Source organism: Ammodytes marinus, assembly GCF_949987685.1.
Source record: "Ammodytes marinus genome assembly, chromosome: 8".
NCBI lineage: Eukaryota > Metazoa > Chordata > Actinopteri > Uranoscopiformes > Ammodytidae > Ammodytes > Ammodytes marinus.
This window is the reverse complement of record NC_137212.1, coordinates 17805697-17828068: the sequence shown is the minus strand read 5'-3', so window position 1 is coordinate 17828068 and position 22372 is coordinate 17805697. Positions and strand designations below refer to the sequence as shown.

The following is a 22372-nucleotide window of genomic DNA, read 5'->3' as shown; positions in this document are numbered from 1 at the left end:
TTAACATGTACGCAAATAAGCAGAATTCTTTGTGCCTTTTTTACGTAAATGGTATGCCACATAAGCCTTTACATTACATATCATTCATGGACCAATTAAAATCGAGATATTACTAGACATTTACGCAGCTTAGGCCAACGTCATTATGCTCATTCACGTCGCATTACCCCCGCGGATTTTTAAGTCAACATTGCAGCTGCCGTGCCCGCAGATATTTCAGACTGGAGGAATTTTAACAAATTGGATTATAATTTAAAAAGGAACAGAATGAATAGCAAGAGAAAGGCCTGCGCCAGCCTTGGACGGTGTACAGCAGCAACAGGGACAAACAATGTTCGAGCATTTCAAACGGACAGGTAGCCTACATGAACGGAAGGATGCTAGCTAGCTGTGCTGTCAGTCAGACTGTCACTGGATTACTATCGTCTTGCTTATTTCTACAGCCAGGGAGTCAGATTGGTGAGTCAGAAACTTTTTTGGGGTTTATTTAATAATAAAGTTGGATGAATTGATACCGAGTGCAATCCATTCTGCATTTTATATTCAATTGAGCAGTTGTGTTTTCATTGTTACTGACGGACAAACCTAAGCTCTGCAATGTGGATAAATGGTTACATTCTGATGCTGGACAGGTCCATGGGGCATATGTTACTGGTACTTTATCTATTAAGATAAAGTTTATGGAGTGGAGTTGCCATCAGTTATGCTGTAGTCCTACATAATGATGAATGCTGTCTTTTATTTTTAAGTTGAATAGAAGTAGTACCGGTAGTTTGAATCGGCGAAGGTTTGACTTGTTGCCTTACGTTTTTTCGGCCCTCGGTGTGAGGGACGAGTCCGTTAAGTCGATGGATGCGATGTTTAATCATTTAGACCAAACTACAGTAGGCTACGGGCAAACCTGAAGTCACCGTCGTGACATTTCATATACGTCCCGTCTGTGTGTGTGAGTGAGTGAGTGAGTGAGTGAGAGAGAGAGAGAAAGAAAGAAAGAAAGAAAGAAAGGGAGGAACTTATTTGAAATCGGCCGTGCGTGCCGTATATATGTCTATGATCAAGAAGTAATTGAAGCTGATCATGGCTATGCTACTAGCTAGGTTGCCATGGAGACCGAGGCGGAGTAATATTGTTGTGCGACAGTCCAGCCGTGCTTCGGCTCGATTTGAGCACGGTCAAAATGCCTTCGACCAATCAGATTGCTCAGTCGGAACTACCTTTCCAAGCTCCCTTTGTTTACGTCATGTTTGGTTGGGCTACGGGGAGCAGCTAGTGGCTCATATGTCCGCTGCTTTTTGAAAATGCTTTTTTCATCAAATGTGTCAGACATCAGTGTTTTGTATACATTGTATTCATTAGTGAGCGGGTATGCCGTCTTTCAGAACCGTTCATTACCTGCACTAAAGAGAAAAAAAGATGTTTCCTCATTGTCCCCCCCACTTTTGAAAATGCACTCCAGAATGCCTGTTTGTCCCCCCCACTTGTTTAGCCAAATCGACGTCCATGCCGCCCCCCATAAAGGCAATATGCCATGTAGTATATAGACATTAACGTTTTGGTGTGTATAATGCAGCAGTGTGACTTGCAGTAGATCGCATCAGGAGCAAAGACTCCAGCAGCACTGAGACACAACATGATAAGGTAAAGCTGAGCTGGATAAAAACAGAAAATGATATGTGAGTCTTTTGGAAGTGCAGGTTAAACTTGATGATATGAACCTCTACAGTTTAACACTGTGCAACCATGGGAATTGCATGGGCTAAACACTAAACGAAGATAAAAGAAAACTTGAATGTAGAGGGAATTTCTGCCCTAATGATTCAATTGTTGCCTCTGACCTCAGTTGCAAACTTTCCAACCTTTTGTTACCAAACCATGTTTTAATTTAAATTGTATTTGATCCTCTTACACTTCAGGCTGTATTCAGTTATTTTCTGTCTATAGATCAGAATGGACTGCAGAATAAGCTGGCCACAGGCTCCCAGAAGATTGTAGCAATGGCTCGGTCGTTGCATTTAAGAGCATGTTAGCCTCAGGGCAGCAAACCATTTCTGACTGACATTAACAGAAGCAGAAAGGTAACTCTGCAACTGTGTCGATAATGCAATATTTTGACAGAAATAAACATTACATACAGATTGTGTACACTGCAACCTGACCTATCCGTAGTGGGTTTAGGGAACCCATTTTAAGATGGCCCGTGATTCTGCAGGACAATTAATTCATATAACTTTTCTAGTGGGCCACAGTTCAGTGGGTGGTGTGTGTGTTTACCGGATTGTCTTGACTGAATATGGAATTGTGCAGAGCAACTCCTACAGTGCTGCTCTGTTTGGTTTAGTTAATATAAGCCTCTCTGCCTCCCACATTGTGCTCTCTCATTTTTACAGTTTTTCACAATCGTTTAAACACATTTTTTGGAACATCAGACACAATGTGCACAATCTGAAACTAATTTACCAACTGCTTAACCAATTCTGCTGAACTCCAAACACATTTCCTGCCTTAGACTCATATTCTCATTCCAAAACACACATTTTTCACAACACTACACACAATTCTCTATATCTTGCACACTCTTCCTGAATTCTCTTTCATGGTATTCACACAGAACACACTGCCAATCAAATTTCTATACTCAAAAGGCTTTTGTGCAGTTAGCTATAGAAGGGTCAGAGATGAGCTCCTGTTTGCTGTGATTTACAGTAGACTGCACATTTTGGTACAAATACAGTTTTTGCCGAATACTGTAAACACTAAAAGTGACTGCTATGACCACAACCTCTAACTTTTGTAACTATGCCCTAAACCAAAGCACCAACCCTACAAACACAATTTATGCTTTGAACTGTGTTTGAAACACACTTCTTGAAAAAAAATTAAACTAATTGAATACCAATCAGTCTAAACCTTAGCACTACAAATAGACCCCAGGTGAGCTCAGCTCCTTTCTGAAACAGTAAGAGTCAGGGGAAGAGGAGGAGAGAGAGTGACAGGAGTACGAGGACAAATAAGGCAACAGACGGAGACACATACAACAGGAACACTATAGTGGACTATGTTAGATCATGGCCTATCAATGAGGGAGCCTGGACAGAGAGTGCAGCCCAGCCTGAGTCGCTCCATAATTAGGAGATTTAGACTGGATATCAGGTGATCATTTCCCTGTTGCTTCTCAAAGGATTGAGTGTGATGTTGATGAGGCGATGTGGCCAGACACAAACAGGAGGCGGTATCCATAAAAGGATTCATAATCCAACCACCCAATTCCTTACAATGCTGTTTTTTTTACCATTGTTCCCTAATTTTACTGTAATTGTTTCTTAGTTCATCCTGACACACTGAATTGCTTGAACTGCAGTCCTACCTATTCATTGTGTTTGTTTGAATTGGCAAAATAAACTATTCTGCAACATGTGTGTTAGCATTTGGCAAAAACCGCAAAGTATTTGTTGTTACTGTAGGTGAAAGTGTATGAACATGCAGAGGCATAATTCTACAGATAAAGCATTCATATAGTGGTTTGCATTTATACTACAGTGTTTTCCATTCTGCACACCAGTGTTCAATGAGTGCTAGAAATGTCTACGTAGTCATATGATGTGTGTGTTTGTCATTTGAAAAGAAAACACCATTTAGTGAAGAGTTAACATTGTTTTGAGGGTAAAGTGTGCTTTTGCAAGAGAAGTGAAGGATTTAGCATTTTGTGTTTGAGTTTTGAGATTTGTGATTAGGCAGTGGTTGACACGGTTTCCCGCTTGCCCGGGGCAACTGAAAATAATGTTTGGGCAAGTTGAGATTGCATTTTGGTTGCCCGAACGGGCAAGTGGATTTTAGAGGGTTTGTCTGTAGTCTAGGCTATGTATTCATGTGTTTTACAGTCTGCAAAACATTGTTTTTCCCGCTAACTCACACAAAATAAATCGGCTATATTCGCAATTGAGCAGCTGCGCGCGGCAGCCAGCAGCATCACGGTCGCTCTTTCGCACTCGATCTCTCTATCTCTCTCTCACACACACACACACACACACACACACACACACACACACACACACACACACACACACACACACACACACACACACACACACACACACACACACACACACACACACACACACACACACACACACACACACACACACACACACACAGCCTGTGTGCGCGCAGTTTCGCTGTCTACGTTCCAAAAGCCGGCTCTATCCTACGGACCTGGTTCCGATATTCAAAACCCAGAAATCAATAACGATTGAGCTTATCGATACCGCTATGGAGTCCAGTAGGCTAGGTCACATCGAGTCACATCATGGACTGTAAAAGTGTTCTACCTTCGACTGTCTTGAAGAAACTCCTTCAACCCGCTCCGTCTCACAAAAAAAAAAAAAACTCGTCTGCTGAGCCGCTGCCTCTGCAGACGGGATCGGCACCGTCTCATCATTCATTCAATGCAGCGGTGATCAACAAACGAGAGACTCTGTAGCAAGTCCCGCAGTTAAAAAATCGGATAGCTTTTCTTTTTCAAAGGTTTTTTTATTCATCAAAAGAATCTGCAAAGCAAATACAATACAATGATTAATTATTTTATCGGATAGTTTTTAAATCCATATTAAAATCTGCAGGATAAGACCTAGTTAGCTAAAAAAAAATCGCTAACGGTTCAAATGTGATGTGTTCAGGTCGGCTCAGTAAAATGATTATTAGGCAAAGGTCAATAAAATGACATCATGATGTGTTCAAATGTAACATCAAGAAAATAAGAAATTTGAGTTTTTCGCAGGAAGCTTGAATAATAGCCTACAGTTTGGGTAAAAAACTTGTTTTCCCAGCAATATAAACTAAATAGTAGGCCTAAATATGATATGCTTAAAGTCCTATCCTGAACTCTGCTCATCTTATAAACAATTAAAGCAATAATACCAATTCTCTTTAAACAAAATAATTGAAAATGATCGATAAAGATTTGGATTGTGGAGTCTTTATAATGGTATCAATATGAATAGAAATGAATGATCCCCCTCCCTATTACAGTGTAACTGGGCAATAGCTTTAACATGGTGGACTTTAATAATTTTATGGCACACAATCACTTTTTGGCACAATGTGACCGTTTCAAATAAGTAAAATAAGTTAAATTTTTCTGAGGAAGCTAACATTCAGCTTGACTCTGAGCTAGACTGAGTTTTCTGAGCCCCTGGGCAAGGTGCATGGCAAAAAGAGTCCCTTTCACGATGCTGCAGCAGGACCAAGCGCTTGGTGTTGTGTGATGTCATGATATATAGGCTTATATGAATTGTTGTTCGTTTTATGTGGTCAGGATGAGACAAGTAAGCAGTGTTTGCATTTAAGAGATACGGTTCGCTAAAATGTATAATTTAATTAGCCTATACTGTATATATCATTGTTTAACAGTTTTTTTGTTTTTTTTGGGCAAGTGAACACAACATTCGGGCAAGTAAAACATTACCTGTACTTGCCCTATGGGCAAGTGCATTTGAAACCTTAGTGTCAACCCCTGTTAGGGTTTTGAAAAAGTGAGGTAGTCTATCAGGAAATGTGTTTAAGCAATTGTGAAAAACTGTAACTCTCCCGTCATCCTTTTTACTATACTGCATCTCTGGCTCCCTCGCGCACGCACACGCACACACACACACACACACACACACACACACACACACACACACACACACACACACACACACACACACACACACACACACACACACACACACACACACACACACACACACACACACACACACACACACACACACACACACACACACACACACACACACACACACACACACACACACACACACACACACACACACACACACACACACACACACACACACACACACACACACACACACACACACACACACACACACACACACACACACACACACACACACACACACACACACACACACACACACACGGTATTCAAGTCGTAGTGCCAGATCATACCAATCCTTGTATCAACAGCCTGAGACATTGGGCTACCTTATGTGTAAATCAGCTGAGTATCAGCCTGCATATTGGTTTATGTGTCGGTTAGCTAAATGTTTGCTCTTTGCCGATAAATGAATAATTGATTCGGGTAAATGATTTATTAGCCATCTGTCGGAAGAGTGAGAGAGCAGGAGAGAGGGGGGAGAGAAAGATGTTAATTCAGTACGGTGAAGAGATGAGTTGTTGGCACACCAACTCTTTGTAGGTCACAAAAGTTCACATGCTGCATGTTAGACCAATCGCAAGATGGAAAATCACAATGTTGCGTAATATAATGACCAAACTGCCTACATAGATTTCACATTAATAAATCAAGGGCGTGCTTGGAAAGAGGAATCTGAGCAGGCTGTAGTGGAGAAAGTATTCCGATCCTATACCAATACTCAAAGGAGCATTAAAGAAATGAAGAATGATAGTCCTGCATTGATAATGTTACTTTTGTAGCAGTATTATCAACAAAATGTATTTTAGCATTTTAAGTCAAATTAGTCATTATGTAGCAAAATCACTCTGGTAAGCCTTACGTTGTATGTGTAGTACAGTGCTTCTCAAATGGTGGGGCGCCGTGAGTTGTCAGGAGGGGGCGCGGGCTGCCTTGATTTCCAACTGACCAAAATAAAATAAAAAAGTGCTAGCAAGCGCGATGTGTGCTTGTGTATGGTCATAACCACGCGAAAGGCCACGATTTGCAGTAAATAAATGTCCACATGTGTCTCCAAGTGTCTCTGTAGGCCAGGGGTGCCCACTGTTTTTCAGCTTGTGAGCTACTTTTAAAATGACCAAGTCAAAGTGAGCTACCACCTACTATTAGGGGTCAAAAGTCACGGTTCGGTACGTACCTCGGTTTTTAAGTCACAGTTCTGTTCTGTACGGTACGGTTCTCAGTTAAGAGGAAAAATGTGTGCAGAATTGCAGCCTAAAGGTATTTTCCAGTAGAGAAAAGAAAAAACTGCTGCATACAACCAAAGTCTCCAATAAATAATATACTTCTTAAATAAAAGACAGAAATGACAGAAAATAATTGAGAACCACTGGTGTAGTATATTGCTCGATTACTGAAACTGACTATAAGGAGGGATTTTAATTTTCTTTGCTTCTCTTGACTAGTTTAATCTACACCAATGTATCATAATAGCGGTGCAACATGTTTTGTATGTAAAATCTCTCTGTAAAACTACTAGGAACAATGGCTATGAGATAAAATGCAGTATTTCTCTCTGAATAGTAGGAAATTGTAGTCTGGAAAACATCCAGATAAAAAAGAAAGAAACATAGCTTTGTTCACATATATCCGCAGTACGAATGAAATGTTTTCGAATGCATTTGGGCCTTGAGCTTTGACTTGTTACTTGCGGACAATGAGAGCCAAATGCGACACACTGTTTGTTGGAAACCACAATGGCAACTCAAGTAGTGACACGCACAAAAAAACATGATGTCTTCAAAAAAGCCTGTGCTCTATTAAATGCCTGTCACTTGCCACATTTGTTATCTTCAAATTTCAAAAAGAGGTTTCCGGACATGGTGCAAATGATGGATGTGCCTGCCTACTGCATATTGCTTCAAAAATCACACCGAAGGACGATCACTGATTACATAAGTGATTTCGCCGTTACCATTTTATGATTTGACGAGAAAATCCTTTTAAAATGTAATTTTCATCGCACCCAGACTCCTGCTAGATGATTCAGCACAATGGACTGAACACTGGTGATACGTAAGACTACGTGTTATCTCTTGATTGAAGTTCTCTCTTTGGTACACTTTACATCCCTCACCTCTCGACACTCATTCATGCTGCCATCCTAAGAGTCTGAGAAACTATTTTGCCAAATAAGCTCTGCTTGAAACACCAAGGTAGAAACTGTGTTATTGTTTAAAACAATAACAGAGTGTTTGCAGAGAGACTGTGGCTGCAACGGAGCACACTCTCTTCTTTTTACCAACAACACTGATGGTTGATTCTGATGCCTCTTGAAGGACATCTGAAGCTGATCAAAACAAAAACTCACTGATATATAAATATTGCACCCCCGATACCCCGGGGTTTCTAATCTAGCACCAGCAACAAGAAAACATTTTTGAATGAACAGCAAGATGAAAATAAAAGGTTAGATAGGTATTTTAGAAACCTTATTTTTATTCTTTGTTAAAATTGCCAGCACACACGTCAGGCATTTTTATCTGACCTTTTTTGGCATAAGGTTGAACCTTGAACTATTTTTCTCGTCAAAAAATGATAGCCTACTGCTCTCATATTTGTAATATGTACATATATTGCTGTATATACCTGGCTAGAGCCAGCGGCTGGTTAGCTTAGCTTAATGGAAACAGTGGGAAACGCCAGTCAAAAAGGTAGCATAAATGCCCTTACTAGTTCCTCTAAAGCTAACTAATTGTGATGTACGTCAACCGAAGTGTAAAAAAAAGACAATTTGTCATTTGACAGGTTATGTGTGTCACTGGAGGTCAGTAAAGTCTCTTCTTGTTGCCTGGCAACTGCTGCTATATTTCACAAAATGTTTTACTGCTACTTTTTAAAGTTTGATGTAGGGAAACCTTTATCCATGGACTGAATATTTGTTTAAGCAGCATAGTTGTGATGGATCCACTGCAGGCTGCGTATTCTGTAACCCTCTCTAACTGTGAAGTGATTAAGGTCTTCACAACTCTGTCTGTGTGTGTAGTGTGCAGCGCTGACATCCATCTCTGTCTCTGAAACATGTATTTTCATACTCAATTCCATCTGAGGAGATGTTACAGTAACTCGAGTCCTGGGAATACTGTGTTTCCCTATGTATTTTGTTCAGCAAATATTTTACCGGTGAGATGTCAGACTTATATACTGCATGTACAAATCCAATTCTAACAAAAGTTAAGGTTGTCTGCCTCAGACTAAAAGGGATAGAGCCAGATCATAATCTGAATCCGCTTTCAGTTATGGTAACTTTCACCAATACCCAGACTGAGTTCCAGCTGACATCAGCACCGCTTTAATCTCAGCGTAGCACCTCATCTTCTCTGACCAGATGCCAGACTAGACTGCATAAAGGCCCTTAACATAGTCTTTGTTTCATGGCCCACTCAGCCTCTTTATGAAGGCAGGAGAGAGAGTGAGAGTGAGAGTGAGAGAGAGAGAGATAGAGAGAGAGAGAGAGAGAGAGAGAGAGAGAGAGGGAGAGGGAGAGGGAGAGGGAGAGGGAGAGGGAGAGGGAGAGGGAGAGGGAGAGGGAGAGGGAGGGCATGCAGGGACATAGGCTTGTTAGAATGACAATTTCCTCGACACCATCATCATCATTCACCAGCTTTATTAGGCCCAGCTAAAACACCACTTTTACTCTGAGGAGATCATTTGAATGTCACGAGCTACAGGCTCTCTCTCAGACTCTTTCGTCATCTTATTCACATACATATTCATGTTTCATTGGGTTTGATTTGTGGAACTAAATATTTCCTGTTCTCCTTTTCACTGTCACACCCAAATGTGCACAAAAAGCAAGTGTGTATGCACGTTCCGCAATCAGACTAGAAAAGACAACTCTGTTCTGCTCTGGTCTAATTGTAGAGACTTTGACCAGAGAAGCAGCAGGACTGGTGCCAGTGACAGCCTGACCCGGGGCGGGGTCCTCAGTCACCACGGTAACAGCTCAGGGGGACGTATCCACCCCTGCTTTGTCTGAACTCATCAATCGATCAGTCAACAGATGGAAAATAAGATTGGAGAGAACGGGTATGTCTGTATATTTGTATGTGGTTGATAGTATTGTGTATAAATATATATGTGTGTGTGTGTGTGTGTGTGTGTGTGTGTGTGTGTGTGTGTGTGTGTGTGTGTGTGTGTGAAATAGCCGGTTCAAATAGGTGTACAACTGCTGCCTGTGTTAAGTAATAGAATAGAAATAGTCAGGTTTTCTAGTTTTATCTGTTACAGTTTTTTTCGATCGCTAAACCACAGTGGGCACAACTGTAGCTCAATGTGCAAAACTCTAACTACAGTCTGCACTACCAACAGTCACTGAAGCTGAACAGTTCACTTCACCTGCAAAATAGGCTCAGTGCAGCAAACACTATGAATTGTCCTCACTGAGATAACACACACTGTCACTCAGAATATGCTCAGAGTACAAACACTAGCATCAAACCCCAATACATAAATTACAAACTTTTAATCTTTACAGTTTGAATAATTTGAGTTATTTCACACAAATTACATAATATTTTCTTTGATGAAAGGGTGAAATTCTTTCACATGAAATTGTTTATTTTATAACATACCAGTTTTTTTAGGAAAACAAAAAGAAATTAAAATCAGAAGTTTGCTTCAATAGATACACATTTTGTAAATGTTATTGAAAACATTTCCAAATGTAGTATTTATCTGTGTAATGTTGTCATTTACTGTAAGGATGCAACTCTAATCTGTTTGTTTGCTGGAAAATTGGTATTACAGATGCAACTTTAGATTTTTGCAGATTGGGTTGCACTCTCAACCCTGCCTCTCTCAATGAGAGACCATGATTCACAACAGTGTCTATCAGTGTAGCCCTTACTGTATTTCATCATACATTACAGCTCTATGTCTTCCTCCACACATCCACACTCTCACTGCCACTCTTCTCCCTCCAACAACCTGTCTTCATTGGTCCTTTCCCTTTATACTGTATATGTTCACTAACAAGTCTAAAACAAGACATCTTACAGTAATGTTTCAGTTGAAATTGCAATCTGCAGTGTTTGAAATGCACTAGGCATTCATTCTGTTTTGAATGTGTGGTTTACAGTTGTGGCAGTAGTGTGTTAGCGTTTGAAAAAAAGGGCTGGAAATCCAGTGTTGTGCAGGCTGTGGTTAAGCCATGAGATAGGTGTGTAGAGTTTTGAAAATTGTGTTTAAGCAATGAGAAACGAGCTAGAGTTTGGTCCGAATGAACCGCTGCTCTGCATACTGTTGTTAGAGTTTTGCACATGTCGCTCCAGTTGTGCCCACAGTGGTTTAGCAATCGAAAAAAACTGTAACATAGCAAACAGGACTCGTCGGAGTCCAAATAGGTCAGAGACAAAATCGCTTAAGGTGTGCACTGAAAGTAAATATACACAACTTTGAAATACAGCAAGTCTTAATTGATCCCTATGGATTTAGAGAAGGCACAATGCTGTTTGAGAATATAAGGAATCATGAACTTTTGAACAGTTCCATTTCATTACGGGAATTTGACACATTTCTCTTTATGAAAATGTGGCATTAGGTGCATCCTAATAGTGTAGTAGTAATTAAGATGGTGACCCAGCTGGGAACCTTATTTGACATCTTTCATCTATCTCTCGTCTCATTTCCTGTCTTCACCATACTAAATATTATCTACTAAAATCCCCACAGAATAAGCATTTCTAGTAGGATTTTGGAATAAAAATATTTATGTTTTCATAATTAAATAAATAAAGAGTACCGCAGCGAGAAGCCAACTAACTAATTTAGTCTAGTCCTTTTCAAATCTTGAATACAAATTGATTCTTTTCTTTTTTAAGATTGTTTTTTGACATTTGCCACAATTTTACGGTTTCCGGGTCTACTGCGACGAGGCCTGAGTCTATATAGTATGGGCTCTAACCACTGCACCACGGAGAGCCCCATCTTGAGCTTTACTTTGCTTACAAATAAATCTATCAAATTTCAAAAAGTCCTGGGAATGCGCTTTCTCAAGATCAAAGCCTTATTGTGTCATCTATTCTTCTCAAAATCCATTTCTCTCCTCTCTGCTGAATCCGGGTCTGAAGTGACAAGGACAGAGCCTCTATGGTATGCGCTCTAACCACTACACCACGAGAGCACCCCACCTTTATGAGCTTTTCTGAAGACCCTCTCTCTGTGTCCCCACAACTATCCTGCTGATAATAGAAAAGGAGAAAAGGTTTAAATGCTCTTTTTTACCTTCCATGTCCTCTTCTTTCCACTCATTAACTCCCTCTGAGCTAACTCTATCTCTCCTCTACTCTCTCCCATCCACAGCTAAGTGTCTGGCTCATAGTGGTGACAATCCCTTTGTGGGCGTCGCACTCTGTCAATTGTTGCCATTCTAATTGAGGGCTTGCCAGTAAATGAGACTGCCAAGGTGCCAATTAGTATGTACAATTACGCATGGATGCATGCTTCTAATTTCCTCCAGCTCTCTCTTCCTTGTTCTTGACTTTGGCGCAATCCCGTGATGTTTTCCTGTTTTCTCCCCTCCTCTGTTCTCTTGACTGTTATTTCACAATTTGCTATTTTAGCAGGGTTAACCGGCTGGTAAAGCGTGTGTGATGGCCTGAGAAAAAACAGAAATTTCAAATCAAAACATTCCTCACCTACATGTTGTTACAGGCCATCTTGAAACACAGAGGCAGCTTGCTGAGGTAATCATGGCCCCCAGCGTTGACACCGTATGCAAACGATTCCATAATTACACATGCTCACGCATAATGTTGAGTGAGTCAGGAGTATCCAACGTGGAAAAGTTCACATGCTTTGTAGCCACCAGCCGTGTGTAGTGCCTCCGCGGGCACAGTTTCCTACCGTACAATTAAATTGGTGCAGTCATGTGAGTTGAATCAACGCCCCTCTGTTACAATGTCAACAAAAGCTTCACAGATGATGGATTAAGTGCGAACTGGTGAGTTAGTGTACCTGGAGTTTTTTTGACTACTTGCTGCATCGTGAGCCTGAAGCCAAGGGACAAGTTGCCCCTGTTTATATAAACAGAAGTTTAGTTCTCAGTGCCTGAGACCCCAGAAGGTAAACAAAGACTAAATCATGTTGTGGCCCTCAGGCTTGATAGCACCTGAAGTTTCCTGACTTATTTTCTTATCCACATTTTTCAAATAGGTTGGCACCTTATTTTCCTCATTTTGTAATTTTCTTTTTTTCATATTGTAATTGAACTATTTCATGTCATATACTGCGTAACTATATACCTGCATATACAGTGAATAGCTGAGGGATCACTCGTCTTTTACTCTTTTTAAGGTTTTTGTGGGATCTTTTCCCATTAAAGTATTTTTGGAGGGAGCTTTTCCTTATCTGAAACAAGGATAGTAACCTGTAAGGAAAGTTTCATTTGTTGTGCAGATTTAGATACCCTAAAACCCCCAAATATCCGATTCTGTATTGTATATTGAAAATAAAATTGATTGAGGGTTTTCCCAATGTCGTTCCTAATCTCTCTAGATCAGGGGTTCTCAACCTTCTGCAAGCTGGGCCCCCCCAAAGCTGGGTCATTGCAGTTGGGCCCCCCCACCGACCCTGACAACCCCCCCCCCACCCACACACACACACACACACCACCCTACACAGATAGATAGATAGATAGATAGATAGATAGATAGATAGATAGATAGATAGATAGATAGATAGATAGATAGATAGATAGATAGATAGATAGATAGATAGATAGATAGATAGATAGATAGATAGATAGATAGATAGATAGATAGATAGATAGATAGATAGATAGATAGATAGATAGATAGATAGATAGATGGATAATCTATTATTGTTATTATCACAAGGGCTAGGCCAGTGGCGCACCTTTGAGTTGAACATTGGGTTTAGGGTTGGGGTCCGGAAATGTCTTATATTTTAACGTTAAATTCTGGTGCACTTTAAAAGCTAATTATGAGATTGTATCAATGAGACACTGAGGAAATGTTTTTTTTTTTTTAAATCTCCTTAGAAGAGAAGAAAATAGTAGCCTAAATAGAACATACACAGAATAAATTCTACAATAGGTATACCTGTTATGAAAAAGCTTCACAAAACAAAGTCTATGATCAATGGGAAACACTGCTGTCTGACAACCCAGTTCAGAGAATGTTTCAACTATTGAGTCTTGGATTTGGAAAGTGGCCAGATTTAGCTCAAAATGCTACCTGCGATTAATGACATTAGTGTGTCTCAGTGGCGATTCCAGGAAATTTTGACTGGGGGTGGCCAAGGTGGGCCACAGAGCTAGAGTGGGGTGGCCATCGCACCCCTGAATGAATAGCATGTGATATGCTGTACAACCAATTCAAAGATGATTTATAATCCCAAATGCCCAAATCATGTTAGTATCCATTGTAATGTTTGTCAGAAAACTAAACCCCTGAAGGGGGGTCTGGGGGCATCCCCCCCAGAAGATTTTTTTGTGTTTTTAACATGTAATCTAAGCATTCTGGTGCATTCTGGCGAAGATAATAAAGGAAAAAGTCAATATTTATTTCAGTTCAGATGAATAGTAAAATTAGCAAGACAACATAACTTGCTAGCAGCCAGATGCCTAACAACTGGACAGAGGGACGGATGACAACTAGCTTTTGACCAAATATCTTGCTAAAAAAATAAACCTTTATTTATGAAATTCTGCCCTAAGAACATGTTACACTTGCTAACTACAAACTTAAATTTATTTATTCAGATTTCAAAAATCTGCTGGGACACGTGCCCATACACGTGCATGGGTGGCACGCATGTCACAAGCACACTTATGCTGTTTTCAAGACCTTTGCTGACCAGAGACCAGTTCTAGTGGCCACAGTCCTACCATTAATTTAGTAATTGAAAATTGCAAACTGATCTCATATCAGTGGATTGGAGTGTTTGTGTGATGAATTTGGCAACTACCTATCAAAAAAAGTTAAGAAAGAAAAAAAATACACATCATCTCTGAACTAGGCTACATATCAGGAAAAAAAATTTAATTACAAAAAAAAAACAAAAAAAAAAAAATTAAGATTTTTTTTTTTTTTTTTTTTTCATCCCCCTCGCGCCCCCCCGGTAGAGTGCGCCCCCCCCGGGGGGGCGCGCCCCACCGGTTGAGAACCACTGCTCTAGATCATTAAGTCCTAAAAACACCTTGAAAAATATACAAAAACTCACTTGACGTGAATTTTACATCTTATGTTTTTTTTTCAATTCCCTTGATGCCTTTTAAGGTCCAGCCATTGGGTTTGGCATATACTGAACCTTGAGCTAATGGTTTTTGCATTGATATTGTATGTTAGAGTAGGGGGTTACGGGGGTCTGTTTAGTATTTGTAAGTGACAGTCAGTGACCCCTCCTGTCTGCAAAGTCCTTCCTAATTACTTACTGATAGAAAGCGCTGGTGACTCATCTAATATTATCAGCAGTTCTCATAATCTTCATTCGCTCTCTAATAAGGCTGTAAATTCTGAGTGATGGCCTGTAAGTGAGCGAATGTGTCCATACTAGTATGAGTGTGAGTCTGCGAGTCTCTGATGGTCCATGTGTGTGTTAGAGGAAGAGAGTAAAGGAGAGAGAGCAAGATAATTTTCATTAATTTTTCTTTGCTCTGGCCAGGGCCAGAATGATAATTCAGAGAGCAATCTGTCTGCAGCTGCACTTCATCATGTTGAATATTAATAAAATGAGACCTGGAAGGCAATTTCATCCAGATCGAGCATGTCTTTTCTCTAAATCACAATGGGTAGCCTCAATTCAACCCACAGCACATAAAAGAAGAGCCAATGCCATTGTTGTTTTCAGTTATTCAGCTCTTCTTTGGAAGTGTCAAGAGAAGCCTTCCTCTTACTGGAATAGGAATGGTTTAGTAAATCGAAGAGAGGCTTGTGTTTGCAAAGTGAGTATTTTGGAAAACATTTCTGAGACGTATTTGGATTGCAGTATTTTTAGGCAAGGCAAATGACTTCAGCATCAGCCCACACTGATCTCAGTACCAGGAGAAGCCAACATATCAATAAGCATGGCCTGTATGTACACACAGAGCTTGAAAGGTGAAGTCTGATTACAGCATCTGTCACCCTTGGGAGGGGTCCTGACGTCCCCATTCAGGTAGGTGATCAGAACAATCCATTTGCTCATGTCTGCCTTGTTGTGTTTGTAATGAAGCTTCTAATTCTGGGCGTATAGTAACACTGATGTTACTACTGTCAAGCGTCAACCGATCTAGCAGGTTGGAAGGGCAGGATGCTCTCTGTGACCAAACCTTTGCCTATACCGTCTTCCACACCAGTTTACTCTTTGCGCCATCCCTCCCTCCCGAAACACCCTTCCCTTTTCCAACCTTGCATCCTTCCTCTCTCCGACAGCGAGTGGAGTATTGTTAAGAAGCTGGCTCATCAATTATTGAACAGAATTTTCTAAGGACCTCTGTCTGCGACCCTCTGTACTTCTCCGCTGGGAATTGATTAATATTTATTTCTCGTGTGTGTTTGTGTGTGCGTAAGAGAGAGAGAGAGAGAGAGAGGTTAATCTGCTGTCTCAACAAGCTCCTACTCTGAAAACATCAACATTTCCTCTCTCTCTCTCTCTGTGCCCTCACGGTGATGCACCTACCCCTCCTGAGACAGTGACTGCTGTAAAATGCACTTTAACATCTTTCCCCCTCCAGAACAGACTGTCTAGGGAGAGGGTAAGTCCCACCCCCCAGGCCTTTAACTGACATGTAATTGATTTAAGTACACAGAGTGAGGTGAAGATTTAAAAGCTATGACCACATTCCAACAGTCAACCGCCGCTTGTGCCATGACACTGTCCTCTATGCATGTTCACCCAACACGATGCTCGGCTTAGTAACAGGATCTAGTTGAAGAGGCCTTTTATCAAATCCCTGCTGATTTTTACCCAGTGCACTCTTTTATTTTCCATGAGTATGTGTGAAGAAAATTAAATTTCGTGATAATCTTTAGCAGCATATTTCTATGGTGCCCTTGGTTACACAATGATAATGAGACATTGGTTTTGAAAAATCAAGTCAACTCAAGTTGTATTTATACGTCCCAATATCACAGATTAACAATTTGCCTTAGGGGGTTTAACAATATGCTATCCGAGTGTGCCGCTCATTGTACGGTCAACTATTAGGTGTTTACTATGTCATGAATAAGTGAACAATGGGGGGATTTTGGACTCAGCCAGAGTTTAGCTGCACTTGACATTTGTTACCTTGATTTATTAAATTAAATTAGTACTTGGCGGCCCTTTATTTGAATGAAAACTGTTCCTCCAGTGCATTTAACTGATAAGAAAAAGTAGAAAGTCAATTTTCTGTGCAGTTTATTTAATGATTTCTGTGTGGCTAAATGTCTTCCTGAGGGGACCGGTGTCAGGGGACCTACAGCTCTGACTGTTTTGCCTCTATTGCCATGCAGCCCTGTGCTGTGGGCTGCATGGCCTTACAAAGATATGCACATATATCTTTATGAATATGGCATCTGGCCCTGCCTAAGCAGGAAATGAACCACAGATCGTAAACACCCAATGTGATTGAATGAGGACAATAGTTTCGGGGGCACTGATGCCACGTCTGGAGACATGAAGACAAAAGTGTTTTGAAAAGGATGATAAAAACAATCTGACAAAAACTACAAGACAAAGCCACCATTGATCAGTGTTTTGTCTGTATAAGGACATTTGGTGTTCTTCAGGTGTGGGAAGCCTAGCATAACAAACTGGACCAATCATCATTTTGTAGTCAAGGTGAGGAGAAAAACACTTATCAGAAACCAGAAAACATAGTTAACATAAAATATATTAAGATTATAATTCACCCTCACCAACAAACTTCTCACATTGCAGGGAGAAGTGTTAGCAAAACTCCATTAAACAACTTTCTTGTGTGACTTCTTCTCACAGGCCCTGGATTCCTTTTATTTTGACACTATAAAATATAGGAACCATCCCAAGTGAAGTGAGCAGAAGACCACCAAACAACGAACAAGAAAACGGTTTGTCCAACCAAAGCAACAAAACCAGGTAAGAACAACTGGATGGATCTAACCAGAGCTGGAGAATACTGGGTGGTTTTGAATGCTGCAAATCCCACAGCATCACTTTCCATTTTAATTAATAACGCTAATCCTGTTTTACAGATGTGCATCCAAATACACACACAAGCACACACACACACACACACACACACACACACACACACACACACACACACACACACATACACACACACAACTCAACTTACCCACTGAGGACCACAATGAAGTCCATGACGTTCCATCCGTTCCTGAGGTACGAGCCTTTATGAAATACGAAGCCAAGGGCGATGATCTTTATCCCTGCCTCCAAACAGAACATCCCAATGAAGTAGGGCTCCGTCTTCTCCTGTCAGAGCAAAGCAAGAGTGCAGTCAGATAACCAGAGATTAGCATGACGGTCTAGGTTTTTCTGAGGATCTAAAGGGTCCATTCGAGACAGTTAAGACTCATATACAGATATCTGTTACATGTGGTTTGTTTGCACGTGTGGATATCTCACCAGTCTCTTGGACATAGGTGTTTTGTCCTCTCCGGGAAGATGCTGCTCCAGGGCCAAGACGATGCAGTTGGCGATGATGGTGGTGAGGATCATGTACTCAAACGGAGTGGCAAGCTGAAGTTAAGGAACTTTTCTACTGACATTAATGTTGAGTGTCTGGTTAGGGCTGGTGCTATTCTGAATTTTTGTTATTGGGGTCTTTTCAAAATCCCTGAAAAGCCATACATGTGCTAAGTCTCTCAGCATGACCTACTGTGTCTGTGGCTCCGAACCCGGAACATGTAACCATACTGCAGATTTTAGCAAATACCACTCGAAAGGAAAAAATAGTGCCTTTGATAGAGAATATTTGAAGGCCCAATTTTGGTGTGCTATAGTGAGTATTTCCAGCAACAGGATGGTGCATGTAGGATCATGGTGATAAAGTAACATGTCACTGAGTGCCAAAATGAGGGCTACCTGATTTATTTAAATAGTTTATGGACAATGGTGGAGGGTTGTAACACAGAGGAACATGCCACATTAAACTTTGGATACACAAACACATGCTGGTTTCAGCTTTGTTTTCATAACAATATCAATAAAGAAAATGTACAGCCTGATCCTTTAAGTATGCATATACAGTTTGACATGTAGATTATTCACAGAAAGGCAAAAAGACAGAAATAGAGACAGCTCTAAACAGGTTTCTAGGTCACTGTCAAACACAAATGCGATGTGGTCTATTCATCGGAGCACAACTGTGTAATTAGTGGCAATAAAACTATTTCTATGATTTATATGAATAGCATAGAAAAGTCAATGAGATTAAGATTCAGAAAAACGTTTAGAATTTAAATTCAGTAAATCAATCCAAGCAGCATGTCATGCCAGCATAGACAGGCTAAGATCAATTCCTCTGTAAGTAACAGAATTAACCTGGCATGTCATAAGGCCCAGAGGCGATTGACACAACCCGACATGGGCTGTACCATATCTGAGGTCAGCTCTGCAACAGACAGCGACACACATTTACACACACACACACACACACACACACACACACACGCACACACACACACACACACACACACACACACACACACCGAGGCAGTGCGCTCTTTATCTAATGCTCTGCGTGGGAAGTCCCCGTTCCTCCCTGGTTATGTGAAGAAGACGTAGGAACAGAAGAAGGGAGCTAAAAATCCTTAGAGTGGAGACAGGGGAGGGAGAGTGGAAGGAAAGAGGACTGACACAGGAGAAGGTGATAAGGAAGGATAAAGGGGGTGATGATCCGTGGAGGAGAAGATGGTGGTTATAAAGAGATAGTCGGAAGCTGGCAAAACTAGTGGGTGTGAAGGAGGCAATGAGACCAAAAAAAGACTGACCGATGCTGCAGTGGTATAGCTGTACAAAGCAGGGGTTACTCAGGGACGCTGGATAGACGGAGCAGTACAAATAAGTGCTATCAAATTCAATCGCTGGAGCCATCAGACAGGTAGACGATGACCGTGAAAACAAACAGTGGTTTAATAGAATAGTATCTGTCACAAGCCTCTGAGCAGCAGCCAGTCGACACACCCTGCATTCCCTTATAGCCTCACAGTAAACGAAGACAGGAGGTATCCACGGCAACAGGCTATTCTCTTCCAGCCAAAAGTCAATGCCATGAGACGGCTACTGGGCAGCTGAACCAATGCTTTCAGGCGCGCGCCCGCACACACGTCACTGTCAAGGGCTCGACTAAGAACAATTATTTAGACTTTTGCCCTATGTGAAGGTGTGACTATTTAATTAAAAAAATTATGCAATGAGAGTGTGGAAAGTGAATTATAACAGAAAAGTTTTGGATCAGAAAACCAAAACAACTAGCTGAAAGAGGTTAAAGAGCCCTCTAGAGCTGCGGGGAAACTCTTTGTTGGATCATCACAACAAGCAACCCCCTATTTACTAGGTGCACAGTCATTTATACCTGATTTGGCCTCTGCAGCTTTTCTGAAGCACTAACCCAGACATTTTAAAACATTTTCACCACAAAATATAGTAAAATGTTATAATAATTTACAGATTCAACAAGTGTCTTCAAACCAAAACTCCCCTCCTGTTCTGCTCTGGAGTCCACCAGCTTTAGCTACAGTGCTAGGCGTCTCATGAGCCACAGTGATGCTGGCGCTGTGCCTTTGTTTTCTCAAACATGCGTGTTAAAAATAGACATGGAGACAAAGTGCGGTGCCTTGTGCATCTGTGAAAACACTCAAGCCCAGATTGAATCCAAGCCCCTGATATTATCATTAAATAGAGGTGCAAATCAAAATGAATCACAGGCAGCCAAGACTGTCTTATTGGAAATCTGTAAATTATCAACACAGAGCGTGCGTGTGTGTGTGTGTGTGTCACCATTAAATACACAGAGTGAAACCAGAGTTGTAGTCTCCAATTGTAGTAAAATTAACTCTATTGAAGCCTGTTGAACGAAAACACTGATACACTCATACTTCAATTTCTTTTGAGAATTCAAACTGATAAAGAAAAAAAAGGGCTGTCGACTGAATGCCCAGTTAATAGACTGCCACACCACATCAAACGGTTCAATCTATCTTCAATTCCACGTCACCTCCACACCTCAGTGGCCTGCTTGAGCCAGCAGATCCATCCTGAGCATACATGTGTCACTCAAAGCCCGCTGACATATCCTACACACTTATGTCAGTAAATATAAAGGCAGGTGAATAAAGTCATAATACCAGTGGCCTTGAGGTAAGGAGGAGGGTGAAATGTATCTTAAATGTGATATTTTGTTTGATTAGTTATACTAAATTCCTGTAAGCAGATTTTAGACCAGTGCATATGGAGCATAATACAGCATGGCCATATTTACTTGTAGTCTCATTTTCTTCGGCTACTCTCAGTCTAAAAATCTTCTCTTGTTAATGTAAAAAAAAAACATAGCTGGAAAAGAAAGTACTTGCAACTAAATCCCACACACTGCACATCACCCTTACATCCAACTTCCAAATATGTGATTGTCTTTTTTTGTTTGTCACTCGCTGCTGCTGTCTCCAAAAGGTATTTTCCTCTGTCCTGCGTCTTGTCTTGTTAAGCCTGTTATGTCTCTTATCACCAAATAAAAAGTAATAGAAAAAATAATTACAAATAAATGAGACTAGGACCATAACTGCACTTGGGACACCAGGGTCATTCCCCTACTAATTTTCCATTTTCATTGTCATGCAAGGATGCAATTAAGTTTGAGGGAATGAATGGTCTTCCTCAGATATCAGCTGACCTTTGAGACACATGTAAAAGGATTTACAACTTAGCATGCAAGCTTATCTAAATTACCATCTGTGTATTTTAAATTGTGGTTAGGTTAGTTAAAAAAAGAAAAGAAAGAACAATGACTTTTCCTACATTTACTCTAGTCTACTTGACTGTTTTTAATCATTTAAAAACTAAAGGTCTAGCAACCAGTAAGCAGATGGTTGTTTCTATGTGACCTGATGAAAAAGAAATTCTATAAAATCCAACAATCAATTATTTAGAGCTGTACCTTCTCAATGGGAAACTTCCCGCTGCGGGGGCTCCCAGTGGGGATCAGACAGGAGGAGCAGCTGTCAGTCCTCCACAGGCCTAGCACACCTACCTCAGGCCGTGTGCTTGATTAGCCCTGCCTGGCCTCCATCAGCCTTCCATCGACTGCAACAGGCAGGTAGGCTCACAGTCAGAGTCACACATACACATCTGTGAGTTTGCACAAGAGAAAATATGTACTAAGATTAATATTGAAACAAGCTCCAACACACAAAGCATTTTGGCTCCAGTGCCACACACACACACACACACACACACACACACACACACACACACACACACACACACCATTGAAACCTCTGGATACTTCCTGAATGGATCATCTGCCCTTTATTGAGAACAAAACGGAGCCTCTTACGGCAAGGTGACAGCGGCAAGTTGTGCTCCAAACACAAGGATGACCTTTAGGGGATATCCTGCAGAGATTGTGTGCACGCGTGTCTGTGTGTGTGTGTGTGTGCTCTTGTATTTTTCTATTTATGTGCAGACCAATTGGACTTTTTAGATGAGGAGAGAAAAAAGATTTGCGTGAAG

The 22372-nt window shown here is 40.9% G+C and overlaps 1 protein-coding gene across 1 annotated transcript in view; it reads right to left on the bottom strand.

Moving 5' to 3' along the window:
* The window catches only part of cacna1ea (calcium channel, voltage-dependent, R type, alpha 1E subunit a), a gene marked incomplete at both ends in the record, with an annotated part of 86216 nt that overhangs the window by 38687 nt on the left and 25157 nt on the right, over positions 1-22372 (bottom strand). Inside the window, 2 exons of the mRNA XM_080032115.1 lie at positions 17976-18115; positions 18269-18373. Coding sequence (XP_079888241.1) covers positions 17976-18115; positions 18269-18373 — 245 coding nt within the window. The remainder of the gene's footprint in view (positions 1-17975; positions 18116-18268; positions 18374-22372) is intronic.